We start from the raw sequence: 17,816 nt of genomic DNA, 5'->3' as shown, positions 1-17,816 counted from the left end.
CCAGATGGCTTCACAGGTGGCAATGGTAGCGCCCCGGTATTCAACCTCGATGGTCGACAGAGCCACTGTTGGTTGCTTTTTGCTGCTCCATACAACAACCGCGCTACCAAGAGAAAACATGTAACTAGAGGTGGATCAGCGATCCGATGCATCACCAGCCTAGTCAACATCGGTATCTCCAACTAGCTTCCTAGCTATACCGTGTCGGTATAAAAGTTCCCAGTCCTTCGTGCTGCTAACATACTGGAGTATCCGGTGTGCGCACTGAAGGTGCTCAACAGTCGACTTTTGCATGAACTGGTTGATCACTCCGACTGGATAACTGACGTCGGGTCGGGTGATTGTAAAGTAGATAAGGCTTCCGACAATTTGTCGGAACCGTTTCTCATCGCAGGTCGGTCCGTAGTCGGGACATAGCTTCAAGTTCAAGTCCAGGGGTGTGGAGATTGGTCGGCATTCAGTCATGCCGAACTTGTACAGCATATTCAAGACATAATGGCGTTGTGAGAGCAATATGCCATTGGGGGTTCGGATCACCTCGATCCCAATAAAATAATGAAGGTCCCCCATGTCCTTCATTTCAAATGCGTCCGACAGTTGGGACTTCACTCGGCTGATTTCAACGAGTCTGGGTCCGGTGATGACTAAATCATCTACATAAAGAAAAATGCAAACCGGACCGTTCCGAATGAACAACGAAGAGTCGGACTTTGAGGCCACAAACCCCATCTTACGCAGCCGGTGCGTGATCTTCACATTCCAAGCTCGAGGTGCTTGCTTCATACCGTAAAGCGACTTTTTGAGTCGGCACACTACCAACTTGTTCATCTCAGATTGGAAACTAGGGGGTTGGATCATATAGACCCGTTCTTCAAGGTCACCTTGAAGAAACGCATTCTTCACGTCCATTTGGTGAAGATGTCATCCCTTTGCCGCAGCAACCGCCAGTACCACATGAACCATCGTCATCTTCGCTACCAAAGCGATGGTCTCATCATAGTCGATTCTGTGGGTCTGTGTGTATCCTTTCGCCACTAACTGGGCTTTGTACCGGTTAACCAAACCGTCGGCGTTGTACTTTACCTTGTACACCCATTTGCAACCAATCGGTTTGCACTGTAGGGGTGGGTCAACCAGGTCCCATGTGTCGTTGGCATCGAATGCCCGCATTTCTTCTTCCATAGCGGCACGCCAATTTGCGTCCTTTGCCGCTTCTGCGTAGCTCTCCGGCTCACGCACTTCCACCACCTTAGTCATGTACGCATAGTGATGCACCATGTATTCATTGTACCCGTACCTCATGACAGTTTTCTTCTGGCGGGATGACCGGCGTAACTTGTTGTTATCCGGTTTAGGACCCTTCTTGGCCGGTTCGGAATTCCTTTCTGAAGGTCTGCCTTCTTCCTTTCCGGAGTTGCATTCGCTCCGATCCGACTCATCATTGTCGGTTTCATATTCCAGCATCTTCTTCTTCCCCTTCTCCTTGCGCGTGAACCGTCTCCTTGGTTCCTTGCGCGGGGAGAGCATGGCAGAGTCTCCACTACTCGCCGGTTCTATATCCGACTGGTCATTCCGACTCAGCCATTCATTCGGTCCACATAGCCGGAATGAGATCGGACTCTCGTCTAGAGTGCCGAAGTCTTCATCTTCTTCCTGGACCTCCTCGGTCTCACTAGCCTCATCTTCCAAAATCAGGTTTTCGATGGGAGTTCGAGTCAGTAGGGTGTACCATGATGCCTACTCATCAAACTTGACATCTTGACTTACTCGTACTTGTTTAGTCCGGGGGTTATAGCACTTATACCCCTTTTGCTCATGTGAGTAACCAACTAGGATGCACTTCTCTGACTTCGGATCTAGCTTCTTCCGCTTCTCATCCGGTACATGCACATATGCTATGCTACCGAATATCCGAAGGTGCCTCAAATTTGGCTTCCACCCGAAATACACCTCATGTGCTGACGCCTTGCCTCCGATCCGGTTTTGGATGTAGACGGCCGTCCGGACCGCCTCATCCCAGTAGAATTGGGACATGCTCTTCTCCTCCAGAATCGCCCTTGCCGCATCGACAATCAACCGGTTCTTCCTTTTGGCCACACCGTTTTGGTTTGGTGTGTATCTGCAGCTGAATTCTCTCCGAATTCCGTTCTGTTGCAAATAACTGTTGAATTGGCTGGAAAAATATTCTTTTCCGCCATCCGATTGCAGGCACTTGATCTTCCTCTCTGTTTGCCTTTCGACTAAACTTTGAAGGTTCCGGAAACAGTCGAAGACTTCGCTTTACTTCTCGATGAGGTAGATCCACATGTGCAGGTTGTAGTCGTCGATGAAAGAGATGAAATACCGACTCCCGCCAAGACTAACGTTTTGTGTCGAGCCCCATACATCCGAATGGATTAAGTCGAGTTTGTTACGGCTCCGGTTTCGTTTGGTGGGGAATGGAAGCCGGTGTTGCTTCCCGTGTTGGTAGGCTTCACATATTTGGGCCTTCTGGCCACTAAATTTCGGCAATCCGAACACAATTTGTTTCGATTGCAGATCTTGAAGCCTCCGGTAGTTGACGTGGCTGATCCACTTATGCAGAGATCGATGTCCGATTCAATCTTCTGTCCTTTGGCAAACATGGCGGTGCCGACGTCATTAGTGTTGAGGATGAACATCCTCCCTTCCCTGCGCCCTTGCGCAATTATCCAGCCTTCTTCCTCGATGAAGCACCCGAGGTGCGTAAACCGCACTTGCATTCCTTGGTCGACGATTTGTCCAACCGACACCAAGGTTCTTTGTGATAGTTGGAACGTGTAGTACGTTCATCAGTTTCCCCTTTTGTCCGATATGGCTCAAAGGGACTTCTCCGACATTCACAATCGGGTGAGGGGTGTCATCTCCGGTTTTGACGATCCCCGGTTGTTCCAGTTTCTCCAAAAAAGAAAACCACTCTTCATGGCTCGTCATGTGGTTGGACGCTCCGGAATCAACGTACCATACTTCCTCCGATTTGGAAGTAGTCTTCTTCATCGAGTTAGCCTTGTGCTTCATCACGAAGGTTGGCCCTTTTCCGGTATTCCCGATTCCAGATCCTTCTAATCCTGCCATGTAGTGCGAGCTTTGCTGGTTTTCCCGACCGGCTTTGCTGGATCTGGATTTGTCCGAATCGGCGCGCTTCATCCAGCCCTCGCTTTCCCTGTGGCCTTTTTTGCCACAGTACCAACATTCTGTGTCGGTTTTCGACTGCCGGTTTCCGACTCCAACTTGACTCCCCCTGCTTGTGGAGGGTCCGGAACTACTGTTGGCACTGTCTCTGTGCCTTTGGTTCTGCTCTTGTCGGCCGCCTCCATTGCGTGCCAACCCACCTCGACCTCCACGCCCACAGGACCGATCCGCCTCTGTGTATAGCATTCGGCTTTCCAATTGAGTGATCCTCAACCCACTCGCATGGTTTTCTTCGACCATCAACATTGATTGTAAGTCGAAGAAGGACAGTGGCTTCTCCCTGGTGCAAATTGTCATCCGGATTGGTCCTTACCGTTGTGCTAGACCACCGAGGCGAATTTGAACCATCTCATCTTCGTCCACCGTCATGTTGATGGACCCCGAGCACGTTGCAAATCTCCTTTATCTTGGTGGTGTAGTCCGTAATCGACATATCTCTTTGTCGGATGTTGTTTAGCTCTTGCTGGAGCTACAACTTACGGGTTATGGTACTCGCAGCGAAAATCTTCCAAATATTTTCCCAGGCCTCCTTTGGCGTTTTTGCATCCTTGATGTAGCCGAGCATCTGATCGTGCACACATGAGGCTAGGCAGTACAAAACTCGGCTCGCTCCTTGCTCCCATGCCAGGAAGTCCTTGTGTGCCAACTCCGACACTACCTCGTTGGTTCTTTCCACGTAGCTCCAATATCCATGCCCCAACAAGTATTGGTGCATTTTATATGACCAGGACACGTAGTTGCTCCGGTCGAGCTTCTCTATGGGAAGTGAACGCGCCATACCTCTGTCCATATCTTTCTTTGTCTGTCCTTACCGGGTATTAGGGTTTGTCTTCGAAAGCGTTTGTCAGTTGCAGAGGTTCTCAACCCTCACTCTCTGATACCATGTCAAAGTAAGCGTGCAGAAGCGTTTGACAAACCGGCTCAACCGGATAGCAACAGAAGATGAAAGAAAGGCTCAACACAAAGAGTACGTGTACGTATGAGAGAGAGAGAGAGAGAGAGAGAGCAGAACATAAACTCTATTCCAAAATAATACTCTCAATATTCTGTACATAGAATGTGCTCAGAGAGCACTTTTATACAAGTCCATAAAGGACTGACAGAAGTACTGACAGGTACTTCAATGCTCACATGAGCGACTATCACTGACTCCCAAAAATATGCCTTCGTACTAGGCCGGATCCGTAGGCCTCTAACGGCCTACCGGTTACAATCTGATCCGGGTTTCCGATCCAGCTCCTGGTTCCGGATATCATCCAAACACCGATCCGGCTTTGCCTTATTCAGTCGATCTAGATCCGGTTGATCTTGCTCGCTCAACAAAGTGTTTATGTTTAGGTCGTGGAAATGTATCCATTATTGGATATACAAACTCTGGTTATGTTGGTTGTTTTGAAAGCAAAAAATCCACTTCGGAGTATATTTTTCAGTTTATGGGAGGTGCCATATCTTGGAGATCTCGTCTCCAAGAATGTACTGCTTTGTCCACTACAGAAGGAAAGTATGTTGCAATTAACGAAGCATCCAAGGAAACTGTATGGCTGTCCAAATTAGCTTGTGGCATGGGCATACCTAAACTTGTACCCATACTGTTTTGTGATAGTTAGAGTGCCATTGCATTGGCGAAAATTTCAGTATACCAAGAAAAGACCAAGCACATTGGAGGGCGATATCACTTCATCCGAGAATGCATAGTTGTTGGCTACATCAGTCTTGAGAAAGTTTTCCCTCAAGAAAATGTCGCAGATGCATTGACCAAAGCTCTATCCCGTGATGCGCTAGAGCATTATTGTCACTTGATGGGAATTACTTAGGTGTTCAGGTTACACATTGTTTTTGTATATTGTGTAACATACTCATCAAGTAGGATGTGTAGGTCTTGTACAATCCTCCCATCAGCTTTGTTGATCCCTTGTTTGGCCTTTAGTGGGAGATTGATAGATAGTGAGAAAGGCCAAAAAGGTATTTCTCACCATTTATCACTAGGTATATAAGTTAATAAAAAACGAGGGTTTGTTGTGTACGCCAAAACATTTTCTTTTGTGTCTTTCTTTGTGCTCTCTTGCTTTCTGTGTTGTTCACCATTTTCTGTGCAGGAAAACAGCAACTCGTCTGCTTCCTGTTGCTCATCCAACATGTCTCATTCCTAAAAAGGGGTATTCATACATTGAAGCACAATGTCTCTATGTGTGAATAAGGCATGCACATATGAGCTCAACCTTCTAGGCAGTGTGTTAAGTATGGCACTTTAGTTATCACTCCCTCTTAATATGTCATCATATCTTGAATGAATTTCTCTATATGCCGAGCACTTGAAGAGCAAGTGACATTCGTCATCTAGTATGCCTTCATTGCATACTTTACATGTCCTCAAATTTGTTACATTTTGATACCATGATGCAACTTCAATACCTAACTTGTGATATTGAGTGCAAAGTAGTGTGAGGGCTCTATGAGCATTAGTACTCATATTGGTAATGAGATAAGGTTGGATACGATCAATAGGCATTCTAGCCTTATATTGAGACCAACATTCAGGGTTGACATTCGCAATGTAATATTCTAGCTTTTTCCTCTTAGCATCATCCCGTTTCATCCTTAATGATTCCACCAACCTTTCCTCAATCATTACATAATGCATAGCATCGCCCAAAAGCTCTAAAAGATCATCCACATCCCATCTTTTGAACCATTTTCTTATGTTAACAACCCAACCAGATGAGAGAATTTTACTCTTATGATTCTTTTGTAGTTTACATCCAACATTCCAAGCAAGATGTGGTAATCGATGATTCGACATATTCTTGACTTTTGTAATGTATCTGTATACGCTTTGGAGTGTCAATATCTCTATGGGCCAAACACCTATTTCCAAGAGCATAACCTGGTAAGAGGTAGTGCATTTAACTCCTAATTGCCTCCTTAAAAACATCTTTTGAATTTTCTCAATCTCATTCCATGCATTAAGAGAGATGGTGTCACCCCATACTTCTACTCCATAAAGCAATACTTGAGTTACCATGGCATTGAACAACATTAGTTTTACTTCCCATCCACAAGTATCACTTTGGTTGCATTGGTTCTCCAAAAGGTAATACGATCTCCAACCGGCTTGGAGCCTAGAATCAAAGCATGCACTCCATTTATTTGTGGCACGTACATAAATACCAAGATATTTAAAGCTTTGAAAAAATTGTATATTTTCACCTCTATATGTGAGCATAGGGGAACAATCACTCACAACTATTAAGCTTAGTTTATAAATGTTAGCCCCTTCAAAGAATCTAAAATGTTTTAATGTTTTAACAATTAATGATATATCTCTCTATGTGGGAAATCCACGTACACATTATCTCCATCTCTCTCTAACCTTATGTTGGTAGCATTTGTTGTTGGAAGAAACAAATGTATTCGTGATCTTCTAAGCCCAGATAACCTGGAGGAGAAGAAAGAATGAAAGAAAACATGAGTGGGAGGTATGTTAGGAATGTTTGTAGGGTGACAAGGAATTGTCCAATGTGAAAAAGGAGGAAGGAAGGAGGAAGGAGAAGAAAACCGCAAAATTGGGTGGAACAATCACTCACAACTACTAAGCTTATTTTATAAATGGTCACCCAATGTGAAAGAATCTAAAATCTTTTAATGTTTTAACAATTAATGATGTATCTCTCTATGTGGAAAATCCACGTACACATCATCTTTATCTCTCTCTAACCTTATGTTGGTAGCATTCGCTATTGGAAGAAAAAAATGTATTCTTGATCTTCGAAGCCCAGATAACTTGGAGGTGAAGAATGAATGAAACAAAACATGAGGGGTGGGAGGTATGTTAGGAATTAGAATTAGAATTAGAGTTTTTATCGTCCATAAAGAGGCTAATTTTGACCTATGGGACTAGAGTATACATGTGTTCTTAATATATGTCTCCTTCCTAAGAAGGGGTATTCATACATTGAAGCACAAAGTCTTTATGTGTGAATAAAGCATACACATATGAGCTCAACCTTCTCGGTGGTGTCTTAAAAAGGAATAAGTCTGTAGGGTGACAAGGAATTGTCCAATGTGAAAAAGTGTATGTAAATTGACAAGGAATTTTCATTGTTCAAAAGTATGAATCTACATGTGAGCAAGAGTGTACAATGTGATAAGGAATAGTTAGGTATTTAAACGTGTGAAGGAATAAGGAATCATCAAGTTTGAAAACGTGTAAGATGACAATGAATAGTGACAGAGCTTAAAAAGGAACTAGGCTCTAGTACGCAAAAGGAGGGGTAAGTGGCAAAATATAGTTCTATGCTAAATATATTTGTTGTGTTTAAAACCTTGAAAATGCATTTCAGTAAAGATAAAGATAGGAAACGTTTCGAAATGGATAATATATGTAGGCACTTAAATTTTATCAAAACTTTTCTCATTGGGGGTGCAATGTGGAAAATGCATACAACTCTGTGTTGCAAAAGTCTCCATCAAGTTTCCTCAAACAAAAATTCAAATGAGTTTGTTGGCAATATAATGCAGATCACAATGAAGCCTTATGGTTGAAGTGCTCATGATGACCTAACTCCAATCTTTCCTCTATTCACCTCCTTGACTCGACTGACTTGGGCATCAAGTAATGTCTAAGTTGAGCCAAATGTCAAACACCAAATAAATGTTTCTCATTGTACCCTAGAACTATGAAAAGTTCCTACACACAAGCACTTCATGCTCTTAGATTCCAAGTGGGAGCTCAAAAAGCCCAATATTGTAGTATCATTAACAAAACAAATCTAACTAGAATTGAGGATCACTCTCTATCACACACACACAATCTAATATGACACTCTAAACCAATACAAAGCTTCAAATACTTACCTCTAGTCATTGATGGAATAAATGCGCCATTTGCCACTTGCAAGAAGCAATAAGGGCTTATTGTGCATTTGAGAACATATGTAATGAAGGAGAAATCAAATGTTAGGATTACAAGAAAAGTCTATCTCACACTCTGGCAACACGAATGCTTCCTTATGGGTTCAAAGTATGGGGTTGTGGCATCAGTAAAACTGCTTAGGGTGAGTTTTGACAATCTATAAAATCACTTTCTAATGTAGTTTCTTCAAGTTTAGTTAAACATGTTATACATGCTCTTACTTCTTGATCTTAAGACCATATCAATTCTCATTGAGGTCATGGGAAATGGAGAGAATGGTAGAGTACATTCTTAAGGGTTCTTTAATCAAACATCATGTCAACATTAATTTGTTTGGGAAGCAAGTAAAAAATTACGAATAAGATATATATAAAAGAAAATATTGAATTCAGGATAAATACATGATATGAAGAAATGGTTTGGAAGATGGTATGAATTATAATTGCTTAGTGATGGCCTCAATGGAATCTTCAATTAATGTTTTTTACAATGCTCATGTATCATGTTAGGAAAGATGTGGAGGCTTACTCTTCGCATATTATATTACATATCTTACACCAAACCAGAATAGTGTATATTTTCTCCTCCTTGGAAAGCACAACCATGTTGACCTATACATGCTACAAACCATTTCTTTGTATGTCATCCACACCATTGCTTCCAAATGACTTAGTTCACATTCTCTTTCATGTGAGATGGGGGGGGATTATGGCATCAACGAGGAGACTCATCAAGTTTAGTACCATACTCTTTAGTAGTGCTCCACCTTTGCTTTCTCTGGATATTCAACTTTGGCCTATCCCTATACACATTTCTCTATGATTGAAGATGTGGACACTCAATTGCAACATCGTTAGCAAAATTCTTGAGCGTTAGGAGTCACTTACTAGCTCAACATAGTATAATGAAAATGTTTCACTCTGGTTTGATTGTTTATATTTTACCTTTGAGGACAATTAAAATCCTCTATTTGGAGAGCCTTGGTCTAGTAGTGGGGGCATGTTTGTAGGCTTGGAATTGAAACACAACCCAACTTTCCTATTTAGCTAGATGACTCACATAATACAAGTTACAACCTTCTACATCCATCTCTTTTCTAACTGGTGATGAATGTGATGTTCATCTACGTTTTGAGTTGATAGAGCATAGGTTCTTTCAAGGCGCATGCATAATTAACATAATTGAGTTCCTTTAAACATTGTATGCACATTGAACATTAAGTCGGGATCAAAGAACACTTCATTGAATTCATTTTAGTGACTTCAAAACATGTAGGTCTACCACTATCTTGAGATTAGTGGTTCCAAAGCTAAGCCAACTTGGCCAATGCACACTCACAATGGACATCAACACAACTTCATCGAAGGGGAGAGGCTAAGTTCCTCCTTATGTTGCATGTCCAACAAGCATTAAATGACGAAGCATTTTAAGATGAGAGGTCATATCATACGGATTGCAACCACTCGAAAACACACATGCATATGGTCACCCTAATTCAAGATGGATGGTTTGAGAGAGACGAGCCAACTCGATCAATGCGCTCTCATGACGGAGGTTAGCACGAGCATAATGAACACGAATGCGGACACAAACACATGCATGGTCATAAATGGACAAATACAAGGAGATGGAGATGGAAGCTTACACAGACACACACCTCGGTGATGGCAACCCATACATCGACACTTTGATGAAGGAAACCCTAAATTTGACACTCTCGGGACGCCAACCTCGACATTGATGTCAGATGATGACACCTTGATGACAAGCAAGGAAGTTCACATACATACAATCATACAACACATACATACAATCATATAATCATACAATACATACATACAATCATATAATCATACAATACATACATAACATACAATCATAGAATGCATGCATACATACAATCGTACAATACATACATACATACATACATACATGCATACATACATACATACATACATACATACATACATACAATCATACAATACATACAATATGTACATACATACAATCATATAATCATATAATCATACAATACATACATACATTACATAATGTACATTATTGTATGTATGTATGTATGCATATGTATAACAGTATATATGTATTGTACATAGAATAAATGTGATGAATTGGGCTGGAGAGAAGAGAAAGAGAAGAAGAAGAAGGAAAGTCCGGATTCAGAGGCGAAAGGTCGAGGGTCTCCCCTTCTTCTTGCAGATCTCTCTCTCTCTCTCTCTCTCTCTCTGCATTTCTGCATCTTTCTTTCATCATCGCCATTCGCCACCACCGATCGATCCTTCACGTGTTGATTCATCATCACCCCCCCTTCCCCCCCAAATCGCCAACATGACGCTTTCCTGTTAGCTTACCTTTCAATTCCATTGCCATTCTCATGTTTCCTGCACCTGCAATCAATCCATGGAAGAACAGGGCACGGATGCCAATTTTGCAAATGCCCCCAATCCCAATTTCACACAACCAGGCGCACTCTCGCTGCATCCAATTCCTAATTTAAACCTTAACCCGAATCCTAACCCTAACCCTAACCCTAACCTAAACCCAATCCCTGATTATTCTAACCTAAACCAAAACCCTAGTTCTAACCTAAATCCACACCCTAATCCCAACTCACCAAAACCTAACCCTAATCCCAACCCTAGTTTCCACACGCCATCTCCATCTAGAACCTCATATAGTGATCGATTCATCCCAAGCCGATCAGGTTCGAACCTTAGCACGTTCTCCTTATTGGACAAGTCACCCGCTTCTTCTTCAGGAACGACCTTCTGTGGTCTCTCATCTGATGGCCGTGATGATGGCGCTGCAGCCTATTCCATGCTTCTCAGAACAGAGCTTTTCGGCGAAGAAATGGCTGGTCCTTTGTCCCCATCCACACCCGAGAAATTGAATTCTTCTTCGAAAGACACTAAATTCTACTCACCTTTGAGTCCTACTAGCAAAAACATATTTAGGTTCAAGAGTGGGTCGAATTCGAAGCCTGAGTCTCCTTATTCTCTCTCTCCAGTTGGGTTGGATGGTGCACTATCTGGAAGCGTCTCGAGCCCACGGAAAGCTCCAAGGAAGATTCCACGATCTCCATACAAGGTAGATACCTTATTCTCTCTTTTTCTGCCTTCTAGCTGTGAATTTGTACATCGAAGTATGCTTAAGCTAATTGCATAGTATAAGAAGGAAGTTTCTTTCTCTCTCTCTCTCTCTCTCTCTCTCTCTCTCTCTCTCTAATTTAGCTATATTTAATTTGGGTTGACCTTCTTGAAGATAGGATAACATAATAAGATGTAATCTCTTGTTCAGTCTCATAATAAGACATTTCAGCCTCTTAAAAGACTTCTGTCTTATAGGCCATTTCAACCTCTTAAAAGAGGTTATATATCTTTCCTTTTCTTGCTCTAAGCTTTTCTATATGAAAAATTAATTTGAATGGATGATATTCCAGAAGCAATGCACAATGTGGGAAGGAAGGTGCTTGGCAGTTTTTTCCTCTATGTACATTTCTGTATAGACATCTTTTGAGTGAATTGTCTATATTGGAGAATTTCCCACAATGTGGGAAGGTTCTTTTGCTTGATAGCAAACTTTTGAACAAAATGAATTTCTTATCTCTAAGAGGCATGCACGACGTGGGACTTTCCTCTCTTGCATCTCCTATATTTGAATCTTTTGGATTTATTCCTATGTTTCTTTTCATTGCATAATTCGTCTCTTATATAGGAGTCTTTTGAATTGATTCTTCGTCTCTTATATAAGAGTCTTTTGAATTGATTCTTATGTATCTTTTCATTGCACAATCTGCTTTAGAGATGTACCTTTGCTTTATGTGATTCTATGTAGGAATCCTCGCAATGCGTATCTTGAAGGGATGTGTGTAAAATTTCTATGAATGGAATCTTTTGAATTAATGCCTGTCATGGAAGACATGCACAATGTAATGGGAATGAAGGTGCTGCATCTCTTTGCATTTCCATATGCAAATATTTTGAATGAACGCTTAATTTGAAAAGATGCAGAATGTGGGGAGGAAATGCTGTTTCTCTCTGCATATTCATGCACACAACCTTTGTCACCTCACAGTATACGCATGGATTAGCTGGTTCTTAGCTGGAAGCTGTAACTTTGGGCTCTACTCCAGCTAATAGTTTGGCTCACTCCCTGCTTCTATTATGTGAACCTAAAAGCACACAGTGATTTCTCTTGTTGGTCCCAATTGGGAGCTTTGTGAATATTAGAATGAGTACAATAACTCTTACATTCAGGCTCTAATGCAAGAGGAGATTCAGGCTCTCATACTGCAGAATTATGCATGCTTGATGGCAAATTCTGAAGTTGTTCTATGCTATTTTCTCAGCACATAAGAATGCATTTAATGCTTAAAACCAATACTTGATTCCGTAAATGATATTTCATAACACACGATCAGTATTTAAATTCTCTCTCATTTGATTCAAAGCCAATACCTAAGTTAAGTTCTTGTATATGCTATATTATAACATATATCAGGCATTCCATGTTCTACTGAACTACCCAAGTGATTTAAATTCAAGCCCTAAATTCCATTCACCTATATTTTGTTCTTTTTCTTCTGACATACAGGCATGCTCCTCAATGTTAAATGGGCTCTCAACTACAAGTATATTTTTATGATGTAAAAATGGTTATGTAGTTCCTATATATGCCATTTCTTAAATATAAGCATGCATTCAATGCTGGAAAGAACTCCCTGCTCTTTGGGTTCATAATTTGTTTCGAAAACAATTCTAAAGTCCTTACCTCCTATTATTTAACACAAAATATCTTAACATATAAGCATGCATTCAGCGTTTGCAATAGGTTTCTCTTCTAATGAACTATCTCTGTTCAATCTAAAACCAATTCATTATCCTTTATGTGCGATTTCTTTACATACAAGAATTGTGTTCAATGTTTGCAAGTGCTCTTCCATATACGGGATGATATTTCACAGTTATTCACATGGTGTTTTTCTTCTTATAGGTACTTGATGCACCTGCCTTGCAGGATGATTTCTACCTCAATTTAGTGGATTGGTCATCACATAATGTGCTGTCAGTTGGCCTAGGAACGTGTGTCTATCTATGGAGTGCATGTACTAGCAAGGTTCTTTTGAATTCTCTAATGAAGTCTAATGAGCGTGTTGCTGGTTTGAACTGCCAAAAGTCATATTTCATTATTGGTTTCTGTTTAGGTAACAAGGCTGTGTGACCTAGGTCCAAGCGACTCTGTTTGTTCAGTTGGATGGACCCAGAGAGGCACATACTTAGCAGTCGGCACAAATCTTGGCGAGGTGCAGGTATGCTGTAGTTCACTATCTATTCAATCTATTTTTTATGTCTGCAAACTAGTCTTTATTTACTGCTCTTGTGATATAGTATTTTTCTTATTGACCATGTATACATTGCCATAGCCATTGTTAGCTTAATGCAACTTCACCCATTTATATTTGTAGATCTGGGATGCTGCGCGATGTAAAAGAATAAGGATTATGGAAGGGCATCGCACTAGGGTTGGTACATTAGCATGGAGTTCAAACATTTTGTCTTCAGGCAGTCGGGATCGGAGTATTTTGCAACGTGACATTCGTGTACGGGATGATTTTGTCGGAAAATTAATTGGACACAAGTCTGAAGTGGGTAAAAATAAGATTTGACATATTTATGATTACTTAATGAATTTCTTCTTCAAATCCTAAGTCAAAAATTTGTTTTAACACATTAGGTTTGTGGATTGAAATGGTCATATGATGATCGGGAGCTAGCATCAGGAGGAAATGATAATCAGGTTGGTGCTCAATTTTGATTGATCTTACCAAAGAACTTTGCTTATGTCAACAGATTGTTTTGAGTGACTTACATTAGATAGTGAATCCAAAAGCTATATTCTTATAGATTATATCATGCAATCAGTACCTTCAATGAGTTATTGACTTAATATTTTTGTTGCTTATGTCATGCATAGTTTGATCAAGTTTTTCAACTGACAAAATAGTTGTTTTCAGCTCTTTGTTTGGGGTCAACAAGGGACACAACCCATGCTGAAATTCACTGAACATACAGCTGCTGTGAAAGCAATTGCATGGTCTCCTCATCAGCATGGACTTCTAGCATCTGGTGGTGGTACTGCTGACAGATGCATAAGATTTTGGAACACTGCAACCAATTCAAACTTGAACTGTGTTGACACAGGAAGCCAGGTATATATAGTTTTTCTTTAAAACATGATGTATTCCCTTGCATATTGATGGAAAACTACAGTTTTTTCTTTTTACTGCTAAATTGATTGGGATATAGGACCACAGAAACCTATTTTGGAGCATTTTGGGCTTTGAAGTTATTTAGGTCCTAGTCACATTTAAACATGATTATAGTTTATATTATGTGCTGTTAAACTGATTGAAATGAGCCTAAATGCTTTTCAAAAACATATCTGTAGAAGAAATGTGTATTATTGTGAAAGTTTTATATAAGAATCTGTATCACATTTGAATAGTGTGAAACATTTCCACTGGTTTCACATTTAAGGTCTGGTGTTATCTAAGATTGTGGATTAGGCTTTGCTAAATTGTAATGCTGAGTCTAATTTGATTTTTGAGAGATACTTACGTTTGAGGGTCTATTTCAGGTCTGTAATCTTGTGTGGTCCAAAAATGTCAATGAGCTTGTGAGCACCCATGGTTACTCGCAAAATCAAATTATCGTTTGGCGCTACCCAACTATGTCCAAGGTAAGCCATCAAAAAACTGGGAAAAAGAACTCCAAATTCATGTCAATTTCATGGCTTCTTAGTGATAACTTGGGATGTTTGGAAAGTTAAACTTTGCATCATTGATCCACAAAGATATAGTTTTTTTTTCTCATGTATGAAACAATAGGAGTATTTATAAGAGCTCGCAAACGTATAAGAATCCTCGTAGAAAATCATGGATTTCTTTCCTTTCGAAATACATTTCCAATGGGTAACTAATTATTTTGACCACAATCTCAAAAAGTTTATAAGAAATCTAGTAGAAAATCTGTAAATAGACATTTGCACTTTTTATAAATATTCGATTTGTCAAGCTCAACGATTCTAATCTGTGTTTCTATTTCTCAAGGCGATTTTTTCTGAGCACTGATGAGAAGCTCTTTGTAACTTTTTGTCACCTTTATGAATTGTGCAGCTTGCAACCTTAACTGGGCATACATTTAGAGTACTATATCTTGCAATATCACCAGATGGTCAGGTGATGGGTTCATGTCTCACATTCTCCATTTCTCCTAGCTCAACCATATCTACTGCCAACAAGCTTGTTGTTGATTCTCTTGTGCATTTTTCTTTACCTCTTTCTATACAGACAATTGTGACTGGTGCTGGTGATGAAACCCTTAGGTTTTGGACCGTTTTTCCTTCACCAAAATCACAGGTAAAATTTATTTGCATATGTGATGCATATAAATATAATGGTATTGCTTCTCAGAAATTAAAAAGATCTGTTTGATCTTTCTTAAAAATCATATATTGTTATATTGGTTCAAAAAGTGTTGTCCTTGAATCTCATGAAAACAAGATCAGAGGATTGATTACTGATTTCTCTCTTGTCACTATCTTTCTCGGATGCCTTGTTTTGGGTGTTCATTGGAATCCCTTAGGTGTTGAAAACTTAACCAGAATACCCCACTGTAGAGATCAAATTTTGCTACTGCAGAAGTTTCCCTTTATATATATATTTTTTAAAGAAGATATCTTGACATTAGCATAAAACGTTTTACAATATTTTAAATCTCTATGTGATCGGTGGGGAAAACAACCATTTTGGAGGCTGAAAATGCCAATAAGGTGTGCCGTAATTGGAAGTCATGAATGGAGTAGCTGTCCAGCTAATAAGAAACTCATGCCGTCGAGCAATTTTAGCCTCAGAATGTCCAGCTATACCATCCCATTGACCCTTCAAAGTATGAACTATGTCTAACCAAATATTTGAAACCACTTTAGCTGGTGGTGTTTTAAGTTGATGGAAAACGAGAAAGCACCGAGTCTTCCAGATGTGATATACAATGGTACTACTCAGTATCTCCCGTACTAACTGAACTTCCTTCCGTACTCCTGAAAACTGTAATGACAGCAGTGGTAATGTATGAACACTTCCATCTTTAGTGTAGAACCCATGGTCCATAGATTTGGTGTCATAATGGAATGCATCACGGACAAGTGATGTCCAAACCACCATGCCCCAAGTGAAAACTAATTAGCAAAAATTCTAAGGAGACATTGCCGTATCAGTTGAGACTCAATGCATTCCCATAAACAATGTTTTTGAGTTTCCGTTTGTAAATGACATCGAGTACAACCAGAAGATACTCCCATCCTATGCAACCATGTGCCAACCGGCAATGCCCAGTGTACAACTAACCATTGTACATGCAATATTTTGTGTGGCTGTTTTCTTGCCCATAAGATATCCCAGAATTTTGCAAGAAATTGGGGAGTAATACCTTGTTGATTCCAATATTGATATGCAGCTGGCAACACATCACATGTATCTGAAAGTACGCCGTCCTAACTGTACAGAATATTGGAAGAAATTGAACTTGTTACCTGTGTAAGGATCTGTCCATTGATAATCAATTGGGTCCCAATCTAATCTGAATAGCGGTTTTTAGCTAACACCCCCAACTTCCAATGTGGTCTTATTTCCTCTATCATTGGATCAATATACCATTTACTGTCGGCATATCCGATGATCCTTATCTTGTGTTCAATAGCATAGGGGTGATCTATCACCATTTCCCTTTATATTACACTGTCAGATATTGGATTATTCTCCTACGCCAGCGAAGCATTGCATATATGTGTGTATATAGATATATGCACACACATACACGTATTCTTATACATGTACTTACCGTATATGCATGCACATAACACATTTATTCCTCTTATGTTGTCCTGTCTATTAACATGTGTGTGTAAGGTAAATGTCATCTTGTTTTCTTGTCACCAGAACATCGGGTGATTTGTTTATTTATCTTGTTGCAATTTATTGTCCTCAGCAGAATGATTCACGTGAGAATGGAGTCTGGTCTCTGGGGCGGACACATATTCGATAAATCTTTGTAATTATCAAATCAATAGCTAGATTTAGTTCATAATGTAATTTGTAACTAATTCTTCAGCCTTTTCCTTCTGGGGAGTTTGGATAGATCTTTATAGTGCAAGTCTCTTTAGACGGACAAACAACTTCTTTGTATCTAGTTTATCTTTTGTGATAGGAACTACACGATCCAAAGTCCCCAGAGAATGTACTTATTTCTATACATATTAGGCCTTTCATTAAGAGAATTGTTTATCGGCATCTATGGAGAGAAATAATTTTGTTGCATCTTTCTCTTGATGGATCCTTACTTGAGTATCGAATGATCTACTGGGATGTTTCTTTTGCCTTTGGGGAAGGTTAAACATTCTTATAAGAAGACATTTATCTTTATGGGTTCTCATTCCATTAAATAAAAAAATTGTTAGGATTTTCTTTTATTGTAATAAGTTTTTTATTTATACAATCTACTCGAGAGAAGAGTTTGAAATTTCGCCATATCATTACATTTCTGGAACTTACATCAATGTTTCGGCCATTATTTTTCATACTCAAATTTGTTGATTATATAGAGACTACCAATCTCGATTT

General features: G+C 40.0%; 1 protein-coding gene across 2 annotated transcripts; it reads left to right on the top strand.

Moving 5' to 3' along the window:
• Positions 1-10,433: 10,433 nt before the first annotated feature.
• LOC147861168 (B-type cell cycle switch protein ccs52A-like) lies at positions 10,434-17,665 on the top strand. 2 transcript variants are annotated; one of them, XM_087323489.1, is made up of 10 exons: positions 10,434-11,227; positions 13,133-13,255; positions 13,344-13,448; positions 13,605-13,784; positions 13,874-13,936; positions 14,154-14,348; positions 14,777-14,878; positions 15,315-15,377; positions 15,489-15,557; positions 17,185-17,665. In XM_087323489.1, exons 1-10 carry the CDS (start codon positions 10,541-10,543, stop codon positions 17,239-17,241), a joined length of 1,644 nt encoding a protein of 547 aa, XP_087179615.1. In that variant the 5' UTR covers positions 10,434-10,540; the 3' UTR covers positions 17,242-17,665. The 2 variants fall into 2 exon arrangements, with proteins under 2 accessions (XP_087179615.1, XP_087179616.1); XM_087323490.1 differs by having other exon boundaries at positions 10,435-11,227; positions 17,188-17,665.
• The last annotated feature ends 151 nt before the right edge of the window (positions 17,666-17,816 follow it).

The sequence above is a fragment of the Azolla caroliniana genome, unplaced genomic scaffold, assembly GCF_043228905.1.
Source record: "Azolla caroliniana isolate FFs.n. ecotype wild unplaced genomic scaffold, voAzoCaro1.0.p SCAF_8, whole genome shotgun sequence".
Classification (NCBI taxonomy): domain Eukaryota; kingdom Viridiplantae; phylum Streptophyta; class Polypodiopsida; order Salviniales; family Salviniaceae; genus Azolla; species Azolla caroliniana.
This window is presented reverse-complemented; position numbering and strand designations above follow the sequence as displayed.

What these genes read in the sequence shown, in the direction of transcription:
- LOC147861168 (XM_087323489.1), top strand. Translation starts at nt 10,541, where the DNA reads ATGGAAGAACAGGGCACGGATGCCAATTTTGCAAATGCCCCCAATCCC. An exon ending in TTCCACGATCTCCATACAAG is followed by an intron (nt 11,228 to 13,132) that starts GTAGATACCTTA and finishes TTCTTCTTATAG; the next exon opens with GTACTTGATGCACCTGCCTT. An exon ending in GGAGTGCATGTACTAGCAAG is followed by an intron (nt 13,256 to 13,343) that starts GTTCTTTTGAAT and finishes GTTTCTGTTTAG; the next exon opens with GTAACAAGGCTGTGTGACCT.